The sequence below is a fragment of the Taudactylus pleione genome, unplaced genomic scaffold (genome assembly GCF_031769625.1).
Source record: "Taudactylus pleione unplaced genomic scaffold, aTauple2 ptg000809l, whole genome shotgun sequence".
NCBI classification, from domain to species: domain Eukaryota; kingdom Metazoa; phylum Chordata; class Amphibia; order Anura; family Myobatrachidae; genus Taudactylus; species Taudactylus pleione.
The window spans coordinates 462,820-486,406 of record NW_028285211.1 but is presented as its reverse complement, the minus strand read 5'-3'; the positions used below and the strand labels follow the sequence as shown (position 1 = coordinate 486,406).

The window sequence follows — 23,587 nt, the reverse complement described above, 5'->3', positions numbered from 1 at the left end:
TAGTCTTGTGTCAGGTGAAGAATTATGGAACCACAAGTACAATCGCCAAAACATTTTCCTGCTTTTTTTGTTTTTTTAAAGAAAACTCCATCTTCACTACATATAAACAGACAGATGCCTAAGAAATGTAATACATCAGGCTACAGTAATTCTGGGACCTCCTCTGTATCCTGGGGTCCTCCCAACCCTAGGGGGCTGTGTAGCTGGTGAGAGTGAAGACAGCTATGTGCGATGGTAATGGATTGGTAACACAAACTCCCTACAAAATTACTTCATGCTGTTCTACCAAATTGATTTTGAAATGTATTTCCCACCAGCCAACAGAAGTTACCTATTCCTGCCGACAACACGACAATAAGCTCTACCCCTCAATCTTGCTGCCTAGGAGTCAGCCTTAACTCAGAACTGTCCTTTGCTCTCCACATTCAAATCTGTATCCACACACACCTAAGAAACATATTCAGAATACGCCCATATCTTGCACAAGACACTGCCAAACTTTCGCACTCATTATCTCCCGCATTGACCATTGCAATAGTCTTCTTGCCGGGCTTCCCTTAAACAGACTTTCACCTCTACAGTCTAGTCCGAACTTTTCAGCTGGATAATGTTCTTCTACTGCTGGTATGCACGGTCAGTCTCTACATAGGTTGTCTATATTTTACTATAATATACACATATACACACACAGAATCAGAATACCGGCGCCGGCTTCCCGACTGCCGGGATCTCGAAGGTAAGTAGCGGGGTGGGGGTAATTAGGGTTAGGCACTAAGGGGTGAGGGTTAGGTTAGGCTCACTCAACTATAGGTGTCAGGGATATATATAACTAACTCTCCCTTAGGGGTGCCTAATCCTAACCTCTCCCCAGGAGTGCCTAAACCTAACCCCCGTCCCCGCACCCTGTACATAATCCTCCCGGGGAGTTGCCTAACCCTAATCTCCCCCCGGGGGTGCCTAACCCTCTTCTCCAACCCACCCACCCCCCCCCCCCCACGTTTGAGAAGACACGCGCCCCGGACTCGTTCGGGCCCGCGTTGTTCTGTATTCCAGTGTCAGGATTATGATAGGTGTCGGTATCTCGAAGCCTATCATACATCCCTAGCTGGCATTCTGGCGTTGGGAATGTGACCAGCGGCCTTGGCTACATCCTGTATAGTTTTATTGTTTACATGGTTTTGAAGAGTATTCCTCATTACATTGGAACATCATTGGCTTCTGTTACTCATATAACAGTAGGAGGATTCCAGTGTGTGGGTCCCACGTGTCACAAATTATCTGCATTGGTTAGTGACAGCAGATTTTACTACCACAAACTGTGTCCGATTATTATCAAATTCACCATTTTGTATTTAACATATTTAGTGAGTTTATCAGATATGGGGGGGCAGATATATGAAGCTATGGAAAGTGATAAATTGGAGAGTGATAAACTACCAGCCAATCAGCTCCTAATGGTCTTTTGCAAACACAGCCTGTAACATAACAGTTAGAATTGGCTGGTACAGTAGTTTATCACTCTCCAGAGCTTAGTACATCCAGGGGTGCCAAGAGGGGGTGGGGGAGTGGGTACTGATTACCTGAGCAGGACAGGGGGCTCGGGCCACAGCACACCAGTAGCTGTTTTTTTTTTTTTCTCAACCTTTATTTTTTTATCATGGATATTTATTAATACTCCGCGGAGGGAGGAAGGGACTAGAGAAAGGCAGGCTGGGTCACTGTGGACGTGAGCAGGTACAGTCAGTAAGAATAAGGGAGTCCGTGTGGGACGGTCTATGACTGAGGGAAGAGCTGAGTACACCACTGACTGCTGTAGCAATGAGTCTGTGTGAGCAACTTGGTTGTATTTGACACAGTGGTGCTGCTGAAAGCTGTAAATTTATAATTTCTATATATTTAATTTATAAATATAATGCACACATCACCATTAGTGTATTATATATATATATATATATATATATAATGCATCGTCCCGCGGCCTTCTGTGCATGTGTAGCAGGATGCCAGAGGGACTCCTGGGTGTTAAATCCAGAAAGTCCCTCTGTCCGGGAGCATCGCAAAGGACTGCTCTATCGGGAGAGCGGTCCTTTGCGATGTAAATCGCATTTCTAGGCACATACCGCGGTTAGCAAACACGGTATGTACCTGAAGAGAGGTGGGGTGTACTGCATCGCGAATGCGATGCTTAGTACCTCCCACCGTGTGTGTGTGTGTGTGGTAAGATAAGTGTATGATGCTATGCTGCCGAATATATCCATCTTCTGATTGCCCGTGCAGCACGGCCAACCAGAAGATTTTGCATGTGATGGCAGGAGTGCACATGAGATGACCAATTTGTTTTTCGGATTGGGCCAAATCGGGCAGATATCATGCAGATGTGTACCCAGAGTGATAGTGAATACTGTTAGCCCAGTTGCAGGGAGCTATGCCATGCTCCTGTGAGTGGGTGCTTCTCATATGCTAGACATGCCCCCAGAGAGGTGCAGCCATGCCAGACATGCTGTGGCCACACCCCGTCCAGGGGGGCCCCCGGGAAGTTGATGTCCCGGGGCACAGGATTTCTCCTGGCAGCCCTGAAGACTTCTGCCCCACAAAGATATGGAGGAGTGTTTTCCTATACACACCAAGTCTACAGTCCTCCAGACAGCTGAGTTTAAAGCTCCCAATGCATAACTGTGTGCAGGGAGATGCCACAATACGCTGTGCACATTGGACAGACGTGTACCTTGGCTTTTTATTTGGACAACGCTGACCTAATCCTGAGGTTTCCCACACAACAAAGGCTCCTCTGTCCCAGCTGATATCAGCCCCCAGGAAAAGTGACCTTTTGACTTGAACTCTGTTGATTTAAGTAATTAGGATCTAGACAGTCTGTGAGCACCATACATCCTTTGCCAACAGTTCTACTTGCAGCTAAATGAATCCTTACTTTGGATGACAGTCGCCTGGAGGAGAGGCTGCCCAAACTTTGTTCTCCGTGACCCTGTATACACCTTACTGGGAAAGGTGAACCGATGTCAGCGCTAATGACACTTGCAAGATTAAGGTCAAGATGAACTATAAATGAAGCTATTTAATGGGATACAGACAGAAGGGCATCACCGCCGACCACAGTAATAATTGTACTCTCTCATTAGGCTGTGAATGACAACAGTAACAAATCCACATATTACAATCACTTTACCTGTCAACGTCTGTGACTTCTACAAGGTTAATACTTTCAACTTTCTCAAAGTAACATTTTATTTTCAAAATCGCTGTAGGTTACAGAAACATGGCTGCCAGTCACATAACACAGGCTCTCAGTACAAATGTGTCCTCGCACATCTTTGCTGCAGTCGCGCCAAACAGCCCCTCTAAAGCCGCGTATCCACTAGCCGATTAAATGAACGATTACGATATCGTTATCGATTATATCGGCCAGTGGATATGCCGTCAACAACCAGCGCTGGTCGTTGATGTCGCCTATTGCCTGAACCTGTTGTACGATATTACCAAGTTGTGCAAGTTCGGGGATGAGAGAGGGTGTCGGCACTGAACGATATTGTGAATTATATCGTTCAGTGTGTGTGCTCAATGTCGTTAAGGACATTAAAACACACCACTGCCGGGGACACGCTACACGATATTGCTCATGGAGCGATCTTGTGTAGTGGATATGCGGCTTTAGCGCTCCGGGTCCATGCGACTCTGCTAGTGCCAGACGTCTTTTTGTGCGACACATATCCGTGTGGTACGGAGTCTCTTAATCAGCATGCAAATTGCTACGACTTTTATTCACACCAAATTCCATATAAAGACTCCGTCACACACAGATACACAAGTGTTGCATGTCAAATTAAGGGGTATATCTTACAGTACAAAGCAGACAGAGCTCAGATGGGCATTGCAAGGCCTCTCTGCTCACTGCATCATGTACCATGTGACTGTGGTTGTCATGGTATTTAATGCAGTTTTATAAATCTTTCTGAGCAGCCTGAAGAAAGAAACCAACAGTGATGTGTGTAAAAAACAACAACATTTTTTTCATGGGATTGCAACTTTTTAAAAGTTATTTGCACGTTTGGGGATATATAGTACAGAAACAGAGGTTCCTCCCTGTGTATCAGTTTTGTCATGAACCTAAAGCAAAACTGATTTGAACTGGGAAACTACATGCGACGGGCCAAAATCCATAGCACTGCCAGAAAGATCGTCCAGCCATTCGACAAACAGGAGCTGGCTCTTCTTTCTAACAGTGGGCCTCATTTACTAACGAGTTTTATCACCAAAACGAGTGATAAATGTCACTATGTATGACAGATGGTGCTCCAGCCAATCAGCTCCCAACTGTCATTTTTCTAAGAGTTGACAGTTGGGAGCTGATTGGCTGGAGCACCATCATCATACACAGTGAAATGTATCATTCATTTTGGTGATAAAACTCGTTTGTAGAAATGTGTTACACTGGGCCTCATTTACTCTTAAGGGGCCTATCCATTACATGACTTTGTGAACAATCCAACCAAAACCAGGATGTTCACAAATTCGTGTAATGGACAGCAGGCAAGGACCAGCGAAGCGCGTGCACGCTGGGTCCTTGCCGACCCCGACTATCTACTGAACATGCCTGTCAACCTGATGACGCTTGTCAGTGTTAGCATGTTCAGAGATAGGAGGTCGGACTCCTGCACTGAATGACGTTCAGTGAACGCTGTTCAGTGCGGGCACCGCACCTCGGCAACCTGAAGGTCTGAACGCTAGACGTTCGGTCTTTCAGGTCGCCTAGTGGATAGGCCCCTTCACAGATGCCAACCAGCTTCAGTGCAACTAACCAAATGAAGCAGATTTGGCTTTAGCTACATGGTAAAAATCCCTAAACTGTGCAGACCTCAGGGGAGAAACCTAAAACTGCGGAAGATTCTCCTAAATGCTTCAACACACCGATACATCTCAGCCAATATTGGTATCTAGAGAAATTAAGAGAGACCTAAATCTCATGAAAGCTGTTACAAAAAATATATATATTTAACATTCACTGTGTCTCGCAGATATTCTGTCATTATTTAGGTCACTCAGTACAAATTGCAAGACTTTCTACTTGAATGCTCCACATTTGTAATTATCTTTAACAACATAGTTACATGGTCTAATAAAGCACTGGGCTATCATACGAAATGCCCTAAGCGTGCCCCTCCGCGTGTTATAATCCTGTCAATACGGAAAATCCTGCACCCTACATGTTTAACACTAGTGAATATGCTACGCTTCACAAGACTGTCAGTCTTATCAACTGTGCTAGCACCGAGGGAGTTAAGGCCCCGCTGAGACATTAAGCTAAATTGCAAAATGTTCAGACACTATTGTGTTCTTCCAGGCTGTGCATTTGCTCACCAGTAGGGAATAAAAAACACACATCCCCCAAAGCATTTTCTAATTTAAATATGTCACTTTGTAAAGTCTGTCAAGTAAAAAACGAACTCCCATTTGCAACACTTAAGCGTTTGCGAGCACCTAAGGCATCCTAATTTATGTCAGAGAGGAATAAATTAATGTGAGGGGCGGACCGGCTCCAGAATATTACACAATGATGTCACCATGTACCTTTCTTGCAGTCTACAGGAGAAGGGGAAAGCTGCAACTAAGAGAACCTTTTGCTATACAGTTCTATCTCCTAAAAAGTTACCTGCATCACATGAAAGAATATTACTCCAGGATTATTACCTAGAATCATTATGACAACGATTTCTATACCCACTTGAAGAATAATTGTTTATACAATTTTACACAAGTAACACTATTCTGATAAGTTTACAAGGGCTTATTTCACTGGCAGCACAAAACAGATTAGCTGTGAAGACACAATTAGTTTTTGTTCTAGCACCCTGCACCTATCATGTGATACAGTCAAAATCCCGCGCGCCCGACGCCTGTCACGATACCGACGCAGACAGCCCGGAGGTAAGTAGCGGGTTGGGAGGGTTAGACACTAAGGGGGAAGGGTTAGGTTTAGGGTGCGGGGAGAGGGAGGTTAGGATTAGGCACCAAAGACGGAGGGTTAGGATTAGGGTAGGGAGAGGGGGAGGCTTAGCATACAGAACAACAAGTGTCGGTATGCTAGCCATGTCGTGATGCCAGTGTCGGGATTCTGACATCGGCATCCCATACCCAACCTACTGTCACAACCTTGGCAATTCCTCTTTCCTGCCTGGGGTGTTGCCTCCTCTGAAGCTTCTAGCACACTCAGCTGATGCAATAAACTGCTGAGATGCAAATCAGAGAGTACTAGAAGCACCAGTGCAAACAGCAACACCCCAGGCAGGAAATAGGAACTGCACGGGTTGTGACAGGTGCAGGGTGCTATAATGAACACTAACAATACGGGTCAGAAATGGTTTCTCTGGGGCTGGCAAGTCAACTATAACTCTTGGCGCAGACAAGGGGTGCGCAACATGCGGCCCTCCAGCTGCCATGGAACTACACATCCCAGCATGGCCTGTACAAGTTTTGCTATTCGGGTATGCTATAACTGTGGCAGGACATGCTGGGGTGTGTAGTTCCACAGCAGCTGGAGGGCCGCATGTTGAGCGCCCTTGGCGTAGACAATCTGGCTGATACAAAGATGAATGAAAGTCGGACAGGAGAACATATTTTGCGTGTTTTGCACTGCACATGCTCCAGAGTCGCACTATTACGGTTACAGGCGATGCAGAGTCGCCCCTAACTGATGCACCTCCCCTTGCGGCTGAAGGGACGTATCTGGGATGTAACGAGATGTCCACACATTGGCAAAGTTCCCGGAATATCAGGCAGTGCACAGTTGTGCGTATGCCCAATTACGTCTGCATTCAGATGGCATAGAGATGGTGCACGTGCACCAGCCCTATGTGCACTGATAATAATGATGGCTATAAAACAATGTGTACAGAGATTAGCTGTCTGGATACAGGCAAATATCCCTATGTGTTTCCATGCACCCAGTACAGGAGCAATTATGGCTGACTTGCATTCAACTGTGCATTGAACCCAAAGGGCCGAAGTCTATTCAGCAAGATATTGAATAGCCGTGGGAGGGAGCTCCCGCAGCTATTCAATTCAACGCGCTGTCAGCGTTGCCGGGAATGGGTTAAGTCTGAGAATGCCGGTTCTCACGACTTAACCTGGGTGTTAAGGTGCGGTAACCGGCGTTCTCTGACTAAAATGCCAGGAGCGTGGCTGTTAATGCCGCGCTAAGCCGGCAAACAGCTGCGCGCCCGACACTTTTGTCAGATTTCTCCTCGCATCCCCAGGGGCGTGCGAGAAGAAATCCTTTAGCCGCCCAAACAGCGCGGTGTATTGGATAGCTGCCTCCCGCGGCTATTCTACATCGCACTGAATTGAATTCGGCCCAATGTGTTCCTGCAATATTTGTAACCAAATTAGAATGTGTGACCCACATGCATTTCATTAGCAGTTTGAGCAAATCGTATCTGCTGAGGGTTTGGGGTCCTGAGCGCAGACATGGTTGGAAATCAGACCTCTGCAGGACCCCAGGTGCAATAATCTCATTCACCAACTGTACTTTCCATTCATATATAACACAGGACATATCTCACAGAGCTACCAAATACAAAGTCAGAGACCCCCACTCATCCCTTTTGTGTAGCCAATGTCCATAACAAACTCCACTCTCATATTTGTTACCTTCTTTATCATTGTGCTCTCTGCAGAATCCAGCTTTGATTTTTTAGCTTCTGGACCATCTTCAACCTCCCGACTGGCTTTAGCTACTTTTTTCTTCTCCCTGAAACATTTTTTTCTTTAATGCATCGGTATGATATGCCACATTGTCACTTCCATTCACTCACCCCCACGCCCCCCAACTAGTCCAAAATATGAGGTAGTGCTGACCATAACACACTACTGTCTGTACACCAACCAAATGTTGCAATGGGCAGAAAGGGCAGGAAGAGGAGAAACAGGGTCAACCATGACTGGCACAATAAACTGCCAATCAGAGCCCAGAAAACTTACAGATTCCAAAACACTTACATAGGGGAACGATAACTAGTAACATAAATAGGGGAAAACAAAACGTGCTTGGGTAAGCTTTGTCCTGGCTTAAAATTAATAGACCATCAGTAAATATGCGCTCTCTACGCTCCATCCACTCCGCTCTCTATGCTCCATCCACTCAGTTCTAAGCTTCAGCATGGACAGCACAGAGCTCCATTCCTACAGTATAGATGATGTAAAGAAGCTTCACACAATGCTAACACTCAGGCTGGAATAAATTAACAAGAGCTTGTTTGTATTGAAGGTGTCAGTAATCACAGCGGAAGGTGAAGTTACATGGGACTGCATCACGGGACCAGGCTGTGAACAGTTTATGTCAACAAGACATCTGGGGGCTTAATTTACTCACGTCTGACCTTCACATGCCAGATACGCACGCCAGATACGCACGCCATTCTGGGACGAATTTAGAACTAGTGGCAAAGTTGCACCTGGACATGCTGCGATGGGGAGCAAAAGTATTACTTTTTGCATGCATGATAGAATAATACATCCGGATTTGTCACAAAAGTGCAGCTTTACTTCTGCAGCAAGATTAAGAGACTAGCTCCCCCTCCCAAACCTGACTGTGCGCATTTAAATATGCCCCTCCCCCATCCTGTAGTGCAAAATGGTTTTGCCAAGGAACAAAACTGCACCTTCTATCTGTGTTTCCCCCTAACTCTCCATGAGGCCCTCTATGTGCCCACTGCTAATCAATAACCAATACAAGGCCCCGAGTATCAGACATAACATGAACAAAGCTACGTTTTCCCACTGGAATAACAATGTATTAACGCAGATAGTATTCTCGCATGACTGTGATGTTTAGGGGCAGAGGTTATGGGGTTCCAAGGTTATGCAGGCAGGATAATCTTGCTCTTCTTACTCGCAGCATCTAGATGTATTCCTCCCGTAATAACCGACATGTGCGCAGTGAAACTTCTCGCTTTGCAGTTTAAAATCTGGTTAAATGTAAGATGTATATCTGGGAGGGCGGGGAGGGTTTTACGGTGTTGTGTAATATGAATGACACCCAATCCTACAGTACCTCTACAGTGCAAGCTAGGTGCCCCCAATCCTACAGTACCTCTACGGTGCAAGCTAGGTGCCCCCAATCCTACAGTACCTCTACAGTGCAAGCTAGGTGCCCCCAATCCTACAGTACCTCTACAGTGCAAGCTAGGTGCCCCCAATCCTACTGTACCTCTACAGTGCAAGCTAGGTGCCCCCAATCCTACAGTACCTCTACAGTGCAAGCTAGGTGCCCCCAATCCTACAGTACCGCTACAGTGCAAGCTAGGTGCCCCCAATCCTACAGTACCTCTACAGTGCAAGCTAGGTGCCCCCAATCCTACAGTACCTCTACAGTACAAGCTAGGTGCCCCCAATCCTACAGTACCTCTACAGTGCAAGCTAGGTGCCCCCAATCCTACAGTACCTCTACAGTGCATACTAGGTGCCCCCAATCCTACAGTACCTCTACACTGCAAGCTAGAGGACAGCTCCAAGTAATATAATTAGCATTATGTAAATTAGATATCCTGTTTGGATGCAATAATCTACCCAATATTATAAGAATTGTCAAGGTTTTATTTTTTTATATTCTACAGTAAGATTTGTACATTAGACCCCGATGAAAAGACTGGACCACAGCAAAGTCAGTTTAGTACGTTAGGAACCCAAACCCTTCCTTTTGGGTGGTGTCACATTTCCACGGAGTGCTTGCACTTTTTTCAGCTAAGAGAGCTAGCATGCATAGAACTCAGATTGTTCCCATAGTGTCAGGCTGATGCACCACCCAGTCACGAGTTTAAGCTCAGAAGACGCTGTATGCAACATTTCCTGAGCACGTGTGAGTGGGGAGGAGTGTTCTCCCTTTACGTCAACCTGTCAAAAATGGAACAACTGTATGCAATGACCGCCAATGTTTCCTTAGCTGTATAGGCGATATTTTCACACTCGGCCATGTCATTCTCACCGCTCTCCCTGTGTGTCACATGGTGCTGCCATCAGTATATATTAATGCAGCTTTCATTCAGCTATCAGGTTAATTCCCTAATCCAAATCTTTAAAGGTACTTCCTACACAGCTCATTTGTTTATGAGCCACTAACGGAAAATAAGAACGTTTGTCTGGTATTGAACAGATTCACCAACCTGTGCTTAGAAAGATCACTGATAGCCGTCTTTGTGACTGTAGAGTAGCAGTGATTGGCTGAGTATAGCTGCACACAGGGAGCATTAAAGGCGACAGTATCAAGAACACAAACCTTCCGAACTCTACAGGGCTTATTTAAAGGGAACATATTCAGGAATGCTGAAAGGAAACAGTACAAAGGCCTCCCCGAGGGCCTGGCAGTGGTAATTAGCCGAAAGAGCAGAGGACTCGGAGACAGATTATTGGTCGGGGGGAGTGACTCTGTGGACCAATAGCTTCCGCCCCATATCCTGCACTCCCAAAACTTGCATTTACAGAGCAGCCTGGCTGTGGGTCCATAAGATGCAGCTGTAAGGGGAGCCATGGTATCCTTTAGGATTAGTCCCCTTATACTTAAGTTGCAGAGCTTGCGTGATGCACTCTATTTCAACTAGCACACGGTGGGCTGCAGCACTTGACTTACTCTACAAACTCATGCTCTCCCAGGTCAGCAAACGTGTATCCATGATAGCCAAAAACATCGCCCATAAAGAACTTGATGTTGAGTTTGTGGCAGATCTGGTCCACTTTCACTAGCAGGTCCCGAGGGCAGCAGGTCAGACATACCTGGGAAGGGAGAGAACACAGTAAGTCATATTTCCCAGGTGCCTTGTGTAGAGTTTACAATCTGCAAAGAGTAGGTTATTACGGAGACAGATTCACCAACACAAAGTGAATAAAACATGGACATGCACACTGCAAGATTATCCCTTAGCTGCCTTCTCCTAGTTTCAGTTAGTAGTCTAAACAGCTTGCGGTCTCCATGCCTTACATGACTACACACAGCTGCAACATACATGACAGGTTTTTGTGTGTTTCTGATGCGGTGCAGAATAATAAAATAGTTTCTAAATCCAGCTCTGTTTCCAATATAGCACTGATTGGGGAATAAACACAGGAACCCAGACAGCACAGGAAGGTGCTAGAGGGAGAATGAGTTCAGAATATGGCTGGTCAGTTAGATGAGCCCTTTATGACAGTACAGAACCGCTTTCAAAAATAAATATAAACATGTTAGTGAAATAACGGCGGGCCGTCCAGGCCAGCTATAATGACACCAATCTAACAGAACCAGTTTTGTGGAAAACAAATTGGAAGCCGCATCTAGAAAATCTGCATTTGCCCTTGCCCTGCCTCACGCCAGGAAATGTAGGTCTTAGCTGGGCACACACTAGATCTGCCAATCTTGCAGATGGTCAGGGCGATTTACCTTTGCCCCTGGAACCTTGCAAAATTGCTGGTACACATGAACGATGCGTCGTTCCGTCCATCATTATTATGCACTGCACCGCATGCGATATCTTCAGATCTGCCTGCACTGCAGGTAGATCTAAAGATGAGATGATCGACTCACAGGAGGGCGCGATAATGCATACACCCTGGACGATGCATCGTTACGATTCCTCTAAAATTGTCAAATCGTCCAATTTAGCCCGTACCCAGCTTTAAGCATCCTCTAAAACAGGTAGAACTGACAAGGGAGTTGACTGATGAGCACTGATCACAGATATTTTGTTTTACATTTGCTAGCTCTTCCTCTTTGCAAGTTTTAGAGACCCAATAGAAGATCCTCTCTAGGTGGTATCGGTGCCCAGTGCACATCCATCAGATGTTTCCAAGTCTATCAGACCTATGTTGGCGATGTAATAAAACACAGGGCTCCCCGCTCCACATCTGGTGGCAGTGTCCAGAGTTGACTGACTTTTGGAAAACAGTATGAAGGTCATCTATAACTATCAGTGGTCTCCCGTTACCACACACGCCTGAATTTTGGCTTCTTAACTGTATGGATATACACATATCACAATTTAAAAGGTCCCTACTTCGGCACTAGATGAATGCCACGAGAGCGACCATACCATGCTTTTGGAGACCCTCGGTTCGCCCCCCTTATCTCTCGGTGGTTCCAGAGAATAGATCACTATATGCTTAGGGAGGACTTAACATCCTCTTCAAAATTGCCCTCCTCTGATTTTACTACCACCTGGTATCCTTGGTTAAGCTTTAAAGACACTTTAGAGTATGCTGCTTATACTGCCACTGCTCCCCCCCCTCCCCCGACCTCTACAACCTCTTAGCAGACACAAGCAACTCATCTTTATTTAAATATCTATTAATTATTCTGTTTTCTTGTTTTACGTTTCCTTTCAATCTTTTCTTTTCTCTTGTTCTGGTTTATATTCGAGTTTCTCTACCCATTATTTCCCACATTATAATTTTGGAACGGTTTACAATTCCATGATTTTTTTTTTATTTCATATAAAACTTAAATGTTATTTGTAAAATTTATGCGATCTATTTCCCCTTTTTTGTCCTTTGCTTTTTATTTTTCTCTCTTCGTATAAATGTCTATTGTTTAGGCCATCTTTGGCCATTTGATTGATTGTATGTACTATTTGTCTTCTTTGACTTTAATAAATACAGATTTGAAAAAAAAAAAAAAGAATGGAGTCTGACCTGAAACTCAGTCACGTGAAACACTGCATGCTGGACCGATTCGAAAGGTCGGGCCCAACTTTCAAAGGACATTCATGCAAAACTGCACAAACTTCTATTGGTGAGCCAACAAGGACTTCAACAAAGCATGCAACGAGAAAACATGGTCCTCTGGCAGAATCACCCGCTGCTGCTGGATGTAGAACAGGAGCCAAATGCTGGAAGATAGTTTGGTTAGGCTTCTTGTAATTGACAATCCACTTGTGGGATACCAGCATTTGTGCTCCCCTACCCCTGCCCGCACATGGGTTTGAAGCAAATGTGGGAACTTGTCTTGATCAGAAGTTTGCCCAGGTAAGGAGTGATGATAGTCACACACCCCTGATCCTCAGCAGAGCTGCCAAAGCACTATAAAAATAAACATTACTATAATTATCATCATCAGGGACAGGACCTTTGTTAATACTCTCGGAGAAGTCTCCAAACTATGGTGCTCTGAATTGATTAGAGTTCCCGCTAGGTTGTTTTAGCAGGGCGCGGCGCCCTGCCCTCCTTCTGGAGGAAAAAAAGCACCCTGCCCCCCAGAAAGAGGGCAAAAAGCGCCCTGCCCCCCAGAAGGAGGGCAAAAAGCGCCCTGCCCCCCAGAAGGAGGGCAAAAAGCGCCCTGCCCCCCAGAAGGAGGGCAAAAAGCGCCCTGCCCCCCAGAAGGAGGGCAAAAAGCGCCCTGCCCCCCAGAAGGAGGGCAAAAAGCGCCCTGCCCCCCAGAAGGAGGGCAAAAAGCGCCCTGCCCCCCAGAAGGAGGGCAAAAAGCGCCCTGCCCCCCAGAAGGAGGGCAAAAAGCGCCCTGCCCCCCAGAAGGAGGGCAAAAAGCGCCCTGCCCCCCAGAAGGAGGGCAAAAAGCGCCCTGCCCCCCAGAAGGAGGGCAAAAAGCGCCCTGCCCCCCAGAAGGAGGGCAAAAAGCGCCCTGCCCCCCAGAAGGAGGGCAAAAAGCGCCCTGCCCCCCAGAAGGAGGGCAAAAAGCGCCCTGCCCCCCAGAAGGAGGGCAAAAAGCGCCCTGCCCCCCAGAAGGAGGGCAAAAAGCGCCCTGCCCCCCCAGAAGGAGGGCAAAAAGCGCCCTGCCCCCCAGAAGGAGGGCAAAAAGCGCCCTGCCCCCCAGAAGGAGGGCAAAAAGCGCCCTGCCCCCCAGATGGAGGGCAAAAAGCCCGGCATCTATTCTGTCGGCAGTGCTTGGGGGCTGCCCGGCATGTGCGTAAGTGCCGGGCACGCCCACAAGAGTGACGAAAAGGGGACGCGTCTTATACACATGCCCCCTTTTCAATGGCCACTCCCCATTTTCGGGCGCAGAAAAATGCCCTCCCTAGCTCCGGCGCCCTGCATGTTGCCGGAGCTAGAGTGAACACTACTGAAAGTGCAGGTTCCAACTGCAAAATGGAGGAGGTGATACCGAGGTCCATATCTGATGTCCTCAGACACCATGAACTTGACTAGATACAAAGGGAGAGAATAGGTAAAACAGAAAACCAGACGCTCCTATATATGCTCAATTCCAACCTCCTGCTGCTCACTGAAACGATTGGGATGCCGATTCCCAATAACGATGGAACAAAGAAAAGAATTAAATGGAATGAGCGCAAGTTAAATGAATAATAAAAATTAAAAAAAGTAATATATAAATCACAATAATAGAGAAAGGGACATTCACAATTTACATATGCACCCTAAAATAAATGTGGAGTAGCCACCAACACACTTAACAGTTTGTCACTTTAAAATCTCACATATCCTCCTTATGACCAGCCCCCTAAAATTACAACCTGAGGCCCAAATATATGGCAATTGGGTTTGAGGTTCACTTGATGACTCACTTAATCCTTCCGATGTAGGCAGATGTATAGGGCTTTCAATATTCTGTACAGCCTTGGACGAGGAAGGTTTAGGTGTATGAACCATTCATCTATGACAAAAGGGAGCCCAGCAGAGATGATTTTAGTGAAGAAGTCACAGGAAAAAAAAATCTTGCACCAAGCTACTGTACAGGAGCTGAAACAGCAAGAGAGCATCTGAAACTGAGGCTTGGAAAAAAAAAAAAGCTCTCTGTCCACCATTTTTTTTTTTTTTAGACCAGTTTTTTTTGCATTAATGTATAAATGAAAAAATATGTTACCCTGATTATTATATTAGTACTGTGAAACATTGCTATGTATTAGAACATTGATCAACCTTGTTTTAATGCTTTTTAACAAGTGTTGTTTTTTTTAACCAACCCTGGAATGAAGCAAGTCATAGAAAAAACTGAGTGACTGACTGTTGCTGCTGCAGGGCCGAGGGCTGGGCTCTGATTAGCTCTCTGAGACAGTGACTGAAGGAGTCAGGGAGTGAGCAGGGTCATGTCTGAGGCAGACAAAGGACCTCATTCAGAGCCGCTCACAAAATGCGAACGTTCGCTCTGAATGAGGGCGGCCGCATCTAAAAAATGATCCGGCATCCTGGCCGCTCGCTAGGCTGTGGGTTACCACCTACAGCTTTAACGAGTGGCCAGGATGATGGTCGTGATGGTCAAGACCATCGTGACCATTGGGGCTTGCGATGAGACCCTTGTGGTAGGGTCGCGTCTGCCGCAAGCCCCAGAGAACTTTCAGCTCTAATAGAGCCGGAAGCTCTCCCACTGACATCACTGGTGATGTCAGTGGGGCCACCCACAAACGGCAGGCGTTCGCTTGGGAACGCCTCCGTTTGTGAAGCCACCCCCCCGCCACGCCTACAAAACGGGTCGAGCTGTCGATCAACATCGACAGCCGCCCCTTTTGTAGTGAGCCACGGAGCGAGAGAATTTCTGTCTCGCTCCGGAGCTTGTGCGGGCGCACAACCAAACATCGACCCGCTTGCGGACGCTCAAGCGCTTGCGAACGGGTGTGAATGAGGTCCAGAGTGTGAGAGACAGCCTTCAACAAATGAAGATACCCTGATGCAGACACAGTAGTCACGAAGGAGCCAGGAGAGGCAAAGCTATCAGGAATAATATTCAACCATTGGACCACCATTCGATCGTGGCAAACATCAACACTACCATTGGAACAAAAACATCGATGGTTAGTAACCATCAGATTCCTCCTTTGTCCATCCCTACGCTGAACCTGCAAGCGGACTCCGGCCACCACTCCTCCACCGTGAAGTGCTCCCTCTCCAGTGTGATGTTCCCGCTCAGCCACACGCCCTTGGTGAACAGGAGGCACCTCCCATGGAAGTCAGCTCTGTTCTCGGTCAGGGGACTGTGGGGACATGGTGTAGGTTGTTATGAAATGCAGGGGACTGTGGTGACATGTGTAGGATGTTATGAGATGCAGGGGGATGTGGTGACATGGTGTAGGTTGTTATGAGATACAGGGGGCTGTGGTGACATGGCGTAGGTTGTTATGAGATACAGGGGGCTGTGGTGACATGGCGTAGGTTGTTATGAGATACAGGGGGCTGTGGTGACATGGCGTAGGTTGTTATGAAATGCAGGGGGCTGTGGTGACATGCATAGGATGTTATGAAATGCAGGGGGCTGTGGTGACACGGTGTAGGATGTTATGAAATGCAGGGGAATGTGGTGACACGGTGTAGGTTGTTATGAGATGCAGGGGACTGTGGTGACACGGTGTAGGTTGTTATGAGGTGCAGGGGACTGCGGTGACATGTGTAGGTTGTTATGAAATGCAGGGGACTGTGGTGACATGTGTAGGTTGTTATGAAATGCAGGGGACTGCGGTGACATGTGTAGGTTGTTATGAAATGCAGGGGACTGTGGTGACATGTGTAGGATGTTATGAGATGCAGGGGACTGTGGTGACATGGCGTAGGTTGTTATGAGATGCAGGGGACTGTGGTGACACGGTGTAGGTTGTTATGAGATGCAGGGGACTGTGGTGACATGTGTAGGTCATTATGAGATGCAGGGGACTGTGGGGACATGGCGTAGGTTGTAATGAGATGCAGGGGACTGTGGTGACACGGTGTAGGTTGTAATGAGATGCAGGGGACTGTGGTGACATGGTGTAGGTTGTTATGAGATGCAGGGGACTGTGGTGACATGTGTAGGTCATTATGAGATGCAGGGGACTGTGGTGATATGTGTAGGTCATTATGAGATGCAGGGGTCTGTGGTGACATGTGTAGGATGTTATGAGATGCAGGGGACTGTGGTGACATGTGTAGGATGTTATGAGATGCAGGGGACTGTGGTGACATGTGTAGGATGTTATGAGATGCAGGGGACTGTGGTGACATGTGTAGGTTGTTATGAGATGTAGGGTACTGTGGTGACATGGCGTAGGTTGTTATGAGATGCAGGGGTCTGTGGCAAGATGAAATTACTCCTGTGTGAAGCCGGGGCGGGTCACTAGTAAATAAACAAATACCAATTTGATCAAAATCCCGCTAAAGTTAAATGTTAAACTGATTTGTAAGAATTCTTTGCACATACTATACAGTGCAGGGCTCTCTGTTACGCAAGGAGGATTGATTCTGACTGGCACGGGAAAGCACACGCAGCAGCGTGTATTGGCGGCCCTCCGTCTGCGAGTTTATGCAAATGGCCTACAAACTCATTCCCTAGTGTACATCCGTATAGCCGAAAGTGTAAAAACTGAGACGCCCACATTTAGCGCCCGTTGTAATACGGACTGGTGTGTCCATATACACCACCATCGTTTGCACCATTGAAACTCGCACCAGTCCTATGGCAGGAGCAGTTTATCCCGCTAACCATGGCCTCCTATGCCGCCGCTTGCATGGACACGCCCACGACGCTCCCATAATATGCCCAGTGACTGCCCAGGAACGTCCATCAGTTTTCCACTACCTTTCTGATACCATGTGAATCGATGGCAACAGCACCTTTGAGTGGAGATCGGTGTGGAATACCGCCGGACGCATGTCTAATTTAATCCCGACACAGGAAGATCGGCACCAGTGAAGATCCCAACAGCTGTTTTTGATAAGTACTAACTAACCTAATCCCCCCAACCAACCCAAACCCCCCCTCCCCCCCGCCTAACCCTAACCGCCCCTTCCCCGCAGCCTAAACCTAAGTCTCCGGGGGGCGGGGGGTGTCTAACCCTAACCTCCCCCCTGTGGTGCCTAACCCTATCCCCCCTTCCCCTAGCCTAAACTTAACCCTCCCAGGGGGTGCCTAACCCTAAGTCCCCCCGGGGGCCCCTAAACTAACCCCTCCCCCCCACCCCCAAGCTGTCTGCGCCCAGCTTACCTTCGATCGGTATGCCGGGTGTCAGGCTCCCGGCTAAGTTAAATGACAGGCGGCGGGATTTCGGCGCCTGTCATTAGACCCCTGCCGGGATTAGACAGTCAGGAAGCCGCCGGTTGGCATTTCGACCGTTGGCTTCCTGACGGCATCCCGTTGTGTGTACACTCAGGGTGACCAATGCACAGAAGAAGTTCTCAAATATATTTTTGCACATGACCAGTGAAAAAGAATCGCGCAGCCACTATTGCGTGCGTCTCAGAATCAGGCCCACGGTCCCTAAACGAAGATCACGGCTATTACATGCAACGCTCTCCTGGACACTTTTATACACAATCAGGCTGCCAGAATAAAGAGAGACTCTTCATATTCTACTAGCCAAGGAGAGAAAAACAATCTCCCCCAATGCAGTTCTTCCTGTTGTTACTCTCCATTTCCTCCTAGACACAAAACGCTGGCACAGAGCAGAAGCAAAGAGGGGAACTTTCATTATCAAGACAGGCGCCTCAGTCAGCACTTCTACAGCACGGACGCGGGAAGTCGGCTTCCTCTCATGGTAAATGGTCAATGTGCAGCCACTATTGTTTACACTTAATCCTGTACATGTGCAGTGTCTGTGTATCATTTCCCTGCTCGTTCTGCATCTCATGGAGTCTCTTATAATGGGACCCGACATCCTAATACTTCAACACGTCCTGGTGCAGAGCAGTACCCACCATGCGATTAAGGGGAAAGTTGCCATCTATATTAATACAGTGACCAGAACAATACAGGCTGCTTATGCCCACAGCACTCTCCGCACACCGGCTGATCTGGCCTTTTTCAGTCAGGGATGATGGACAACAAACAATGTGTTTAAATTAATCCCTCCCTTATACAAACCGGTGGTGGGCCAATACATTTAGTGTTCATTCTAGCACCCTGCACCTGTCACAACCTGTGCAGTTCTTCTTTCCTGCCAGGGGAGACGCTCTCTGCTCTGGTGCTTCTAGCACACTCATCAATATTTCAGCAATTTGTTGCAACAGCCGAGTGTGTTCGAAGCACCAGGGCAGAGAGCGACACCCATGGTAAGAAAGAGGAACTGCAGGGATTATTATTATCCTTTATTTATATGGCGTCACAAGTGTTCCGCAGCGCCCTACATAGTACATAAAACTAATAAGTGAACAAAAAACAAAACAAAAATCAAACACGTAACAGTACATTACAGTGAAGGACATTATATACATTGCTGCAATAGTGATTAAAACACTCACAATAAGCAGCAGGGAGTTGGCAGAGACGTGTTAGGTGCCCTTATGAGGAGTAAGGAGTAGAAGAAAGTGTAAGGAGAAGCACATGAGGGAAGAGGTCCCTGCTCATGAGAGCTTACATTCTAAAGGGGAGGGGCAGACAGACAGGCGTGACACAGAAGGGCGGAAGATAGGGAGGAGAGAGTATTATGTGTGTTAGGTTGAGAGCTGGAAGGCCTTGAAGAAGTAGTGGGTGTTGAGAGGCTGTTTGAAGATATGCAGTGAGGTGGAGAGTCTGATAGGGACACAGGCAAAATCTCGGATGCGGGAGTGGGAGGAAGTAATCAGTTGGCAGGAGAGATGACATGCATTTGTTGAGCGAAGTGGACGGACGGGAGTATGAAGGGAGAGAAGGTCTCAAATGTATGCGGGAGAGGATTTGGTGAGGGCTTTGTAGGCGAGTGTAAGAACCTTGAATTGGCATCTGAAGGGGAAGGGGAGCCAGTGTAGGGCTTGAAGGAGAGGGGAAGCAGATGTAGAACGTCTGGAGAGAAAGATGAGCCGAGCAGCAGCATTGAGGACCGATTGTAGTGGAGATAGGTGGGAGACCGGGAGGCCAGCTAGGGGAAGGTTACAGTAGTCCAATCTGGAGATGACCAGTGAGTGGATGAGGGTTTTAGTGGTATCCTGGGTGAGGAAGGGTCTAATCCTGGAAATATTTTTTAGGTGGAAGTGGCCTGGACTGCGAGGGGTGCTGAATGTGTGGTTTAAAGGAGAGGGAGGAGTCTAGGATAACTCCAAGACAGGGCACTTTGGGGCTAGAGGAGATAGTTGTGCCATCAATAGATAAAGAAATTGTGGGAAGTGAGGTAATGGAAGAGGGTTGGAAGATGATCAGCTCAGTCTTAGACATGTTAAGTTTAAGAAAGCACTGGGACATCCATGAAGAGATAGCAGAGAGACAGTTGGAGATACGGGTAAGAAGCAAGGGGGAGAGGTCAGGGGTAGAAAGGTAAATTTGAGTATCATCAGCATAGAAATTATATTGGAGGTCAAAAGAGTTAATGAGTTCACCTAGAGAGGACCTAGAGGATACAGAGTGAAAAGTGATAAGGTGCCAGGCAATCAGCTCCTAACTGCCATCTCACAGGCTGTTTGAAAAATGACAGTTGGGAGCTGATTGGCTGGCACCTTATCACTTTTCACTCTGTCTCCTAACACTGCTTAGTAAATAGAATCCTGTGTTTTAAAAATGACAGTTGGGAGCCGATTCATTGGTCGTTATCCCTCTCCACTTTATCACTTCCCAGCGCTTCATACATCTGCCCCATTATTTTCTACCTTAACAGAATGTAAATGAATAATTCTGTGAAGTGTGAAAGGGTACATGCTTGTTAAATGCATTTTCTATTTAAATATAGTTCAGAGATTGTTTTGGTATAAATTAAATTGAATAATTAAACACCTGAAATTTTGTGATTTTTTTTTTTTTTTTTTTTAAACCTTGTGATGCACGGGACAATTGAAAGTGATGCACGGGACTTGTGTGAATTATTACGTGTTTCCAGTCTTGTAGGCTGTGTTTAGTATATTGGAACAATGATTTGGGCAATTTTATGCTTAGTTCAAAACATAACAGTTAAATGACTTGTTTCTACCATGGCAGGATTAACAATGGGGGGGATGGAGCTGTAGCTCCAGGCCCTCCATTGTAAATAGGCCCACAGGTTATTAAATTGGCCGGCTGAAGTTCCGGTATTTGAAAATACCGCATATTGGGTATAGTGAAGATAGATAAGGTCCTTCCAAACAGTTACAATTACAGAACAGTAATTGTGAAAACTTTGTTATAATAAACGATTGTTTTTTATGATTTGTAACTTCTACATTGGTGTAATGAAAAACCAATCTAAAATGTAGCTACAGGTAAATCAAAGTAGTTTCTTATACTTTGGAATGTGTACATTTACTAAATATAAACAAATTGCTGGTTAGTGAAATTTAATTTGTTTGTAGTTTATGTTCACTTTCTGGAGAATGGCCCATTTAATCTTGATGGTGGAGACCTGACCATTAATGGGGAGGTCTGAGGCAAACATAATTCACCAATGTTACACAATAACTGATGAAAACACAATTCAAGCACCTATATGTAAAGTAGTGTGTGGTACACACAATTCCCTCATCTGTGCAATAAGATATCACAGGCAAGTCACCAAACTACACCAAATTTATGCAAACATAATTCACTGATTTGTGTGACCGGATCCCACTGCCGACAGCAACGTTATTTTCATTATAGAACAATTAATATTAGTATAACGTTACTACTTAGTGTGTTCAAACTGGACGGATCGATTAACAAAATGACTGCATTAAATGCTTCCTAATGACCTGTCACTCAAGAATAAGTGGTATTCCTAAAGCCCATATTAAATAATGAAACCATGAGTCCCCTTTACCCAAATCCAAACCATGGATCTGGCACTAAACTTAATTTAGATGCAAAACAATAAAGAAGACATTTCTATTGCTATAAAAATGAATGGCATAATGACTGACAGTAATTACAATAGCTATATTAGGAGACATCAAACACACTTGGTCACTGAACCCTCGCCTTAACCCAGTCATGTATGTGTGGCCAATGCAAGTACCGGATCTACAAACATACAACTAGATTGTTTCTTACATATAAAATAGCCATGTAAACGTGCACCCGCTAAAGGGCACAAGCCAGTTCTACAACAGAGAAGACCACGTGTAAGATGGCACAGTCCACTGCTGTGTGTCTGATATACAGTATAAGGACTGGAGTAAACCGAAATATTCTCTACAGATGTTTTCACTCACTGTCGTACTAGAAAATATGATGAGACTACAAATACCCGCTGCTTGTGTTTATATCAGGGAAAAAGAGAATCAAATAGGATCCATAAGTTCCGGTCCCTGTGATCTGGTGTGGACAGGACTTCCCTGTTCAGTACAGTGACTGCAGTGGTCCATTAGGAAAGATACTCACAGCATCAAACTGCTTAAAGAAGTCGTCTGGTTTTTCTTCAATGTCCTCATTGTCCACTTTCACATCAACCATAGGGTTGAGAGTCTGTGCCCGCTCCAGAGAAGCCTCTGCCCGGTTACGGCCAAGAGATCCAGTCGGTATGAGGAACTGGGCATGTGAGTCCTCCTCAGACACCTGATGATTAGAAAAGTCATGAAAACAGGTATCATATGCTGTAACTACATGTATGTATACACACGCACACAATGCGACTATATCCAATGAGATAACATGATCATTACACGTGAAGTTACAGAAATTAACTAAACTCACATGCTCTAACCCAGTGTTGGCTAACCTTGACACTCCAGCTGTTATGGAACTACATAACCCAGCATGCACTGCTACAGTTTTGCTATTAGGGCATGCTAAAACCGTGGCAGGGCATGCTGGGATATATAGTTCCACAACAGCTGGAGTGTCAAGGTTAGCCAACACTGCTCTAACCCAAAGGACTGCTGGGAAATAAAATATGGATGGATAAATATTCTCACCGCCCTATACTTGGATACAAGGGTGTGTGGGTAGATGGATCAATGATAATTAGGCGGCAACTATTGTTCTGGTGGTACTAGTCATATCAACTTAAAATTGCTCTTGTGTGTCTGAAATAAATAAAGCACCGTCAGTATTGATACATCTGCAGGTCTGGTAAGAAAATGCCAAGATATAAATGGAACACAAGACGGCCTCAGTTGAAAAACTTTAACGTAAGGAAAAATAAAAAAGCTCAAACTTGGATATTTAATAGGGTGATATATGAACACACACACACACACATATATATATATATTTCCCAAACTTGGTCCTCAAGGAACCCTAACAGTCCAGGTTTTAATGGCATACATGCTTAAGCACAGATGACTTAGTACTTAACTCAGTTTGATTTGACCATCTGTGTTCAGGCATGGATATCCTTAAAACCTGGACTGTTAGGATGCCTTGAGGATTGAGCTTGGGAGACCCTGCACAACACTATTATTGAAGGGAGAGTACTAGAACAGTGGTTCTCAACACCAGTCCTCGAGTACCACCAACAGGTCATGCTCTCTGGGAGTTATTTAACCAAGCACAGGGGAGTTCATCTATTTTGCTGGGTCAGTAATTATCCCACCGGCTTCCAAAGACAGAAATCCTCAAAACATGACCAGCTGGGAAAACTTGAGGTTGAGAAACACTGTACTACAGGGTTTTACAGAAAACCTCTACATTTATCTCACGCATGAGTTCCCCAAGGCTTTGCCTTACAGTGCTATCTACACAGCATCATAGAACCGGCCCCAGCTGATGACGATCACCAGTACAAATGATGCCTGTAGTAAAAATGGCTACAGGAAACCTCTACATTTATCTCACGCATGAGTTCCCCAAGGCTTTGCCTTACAGTGCTATCTACACAGC

At 46.1% G+C, this 23,587-nt stretch overlaps 1 protein-coding gene across 2 annotated transcripts in view; it reads right to left on the bottom strand.

Annotated features, from left to right (window-relative positions):
* The window catches only part of SAE1 (SUMO1 activating enzyme subunit 1), a 43,120-nt gene that overhangs the window by 13,310 nt on the left and 6,223 nt on the right, over positions 1-23,587 (bottom strand). For both annotated transcript variants that reach the window (XM_088458110.1, XM_088458112.1), the window contains exons 3-5: positions 22,148-22,321; positions 10,637-10,779; positions 7,663-7,762 (exon numbers count right to left, since the gene is read on the bottom strand). In XM_088458110.1, coding sequence (XP_088314236.1) covers positions 7,663-7,762; positions 10,637-10,779; positions 22,148-22,321 — 417 coding nt within the window. The remainder of the gene's footprint in view (positions 1-7,662; positions 7,763-10,636; positions 10,780-22,147; positions 22,322-23,587) is intronic.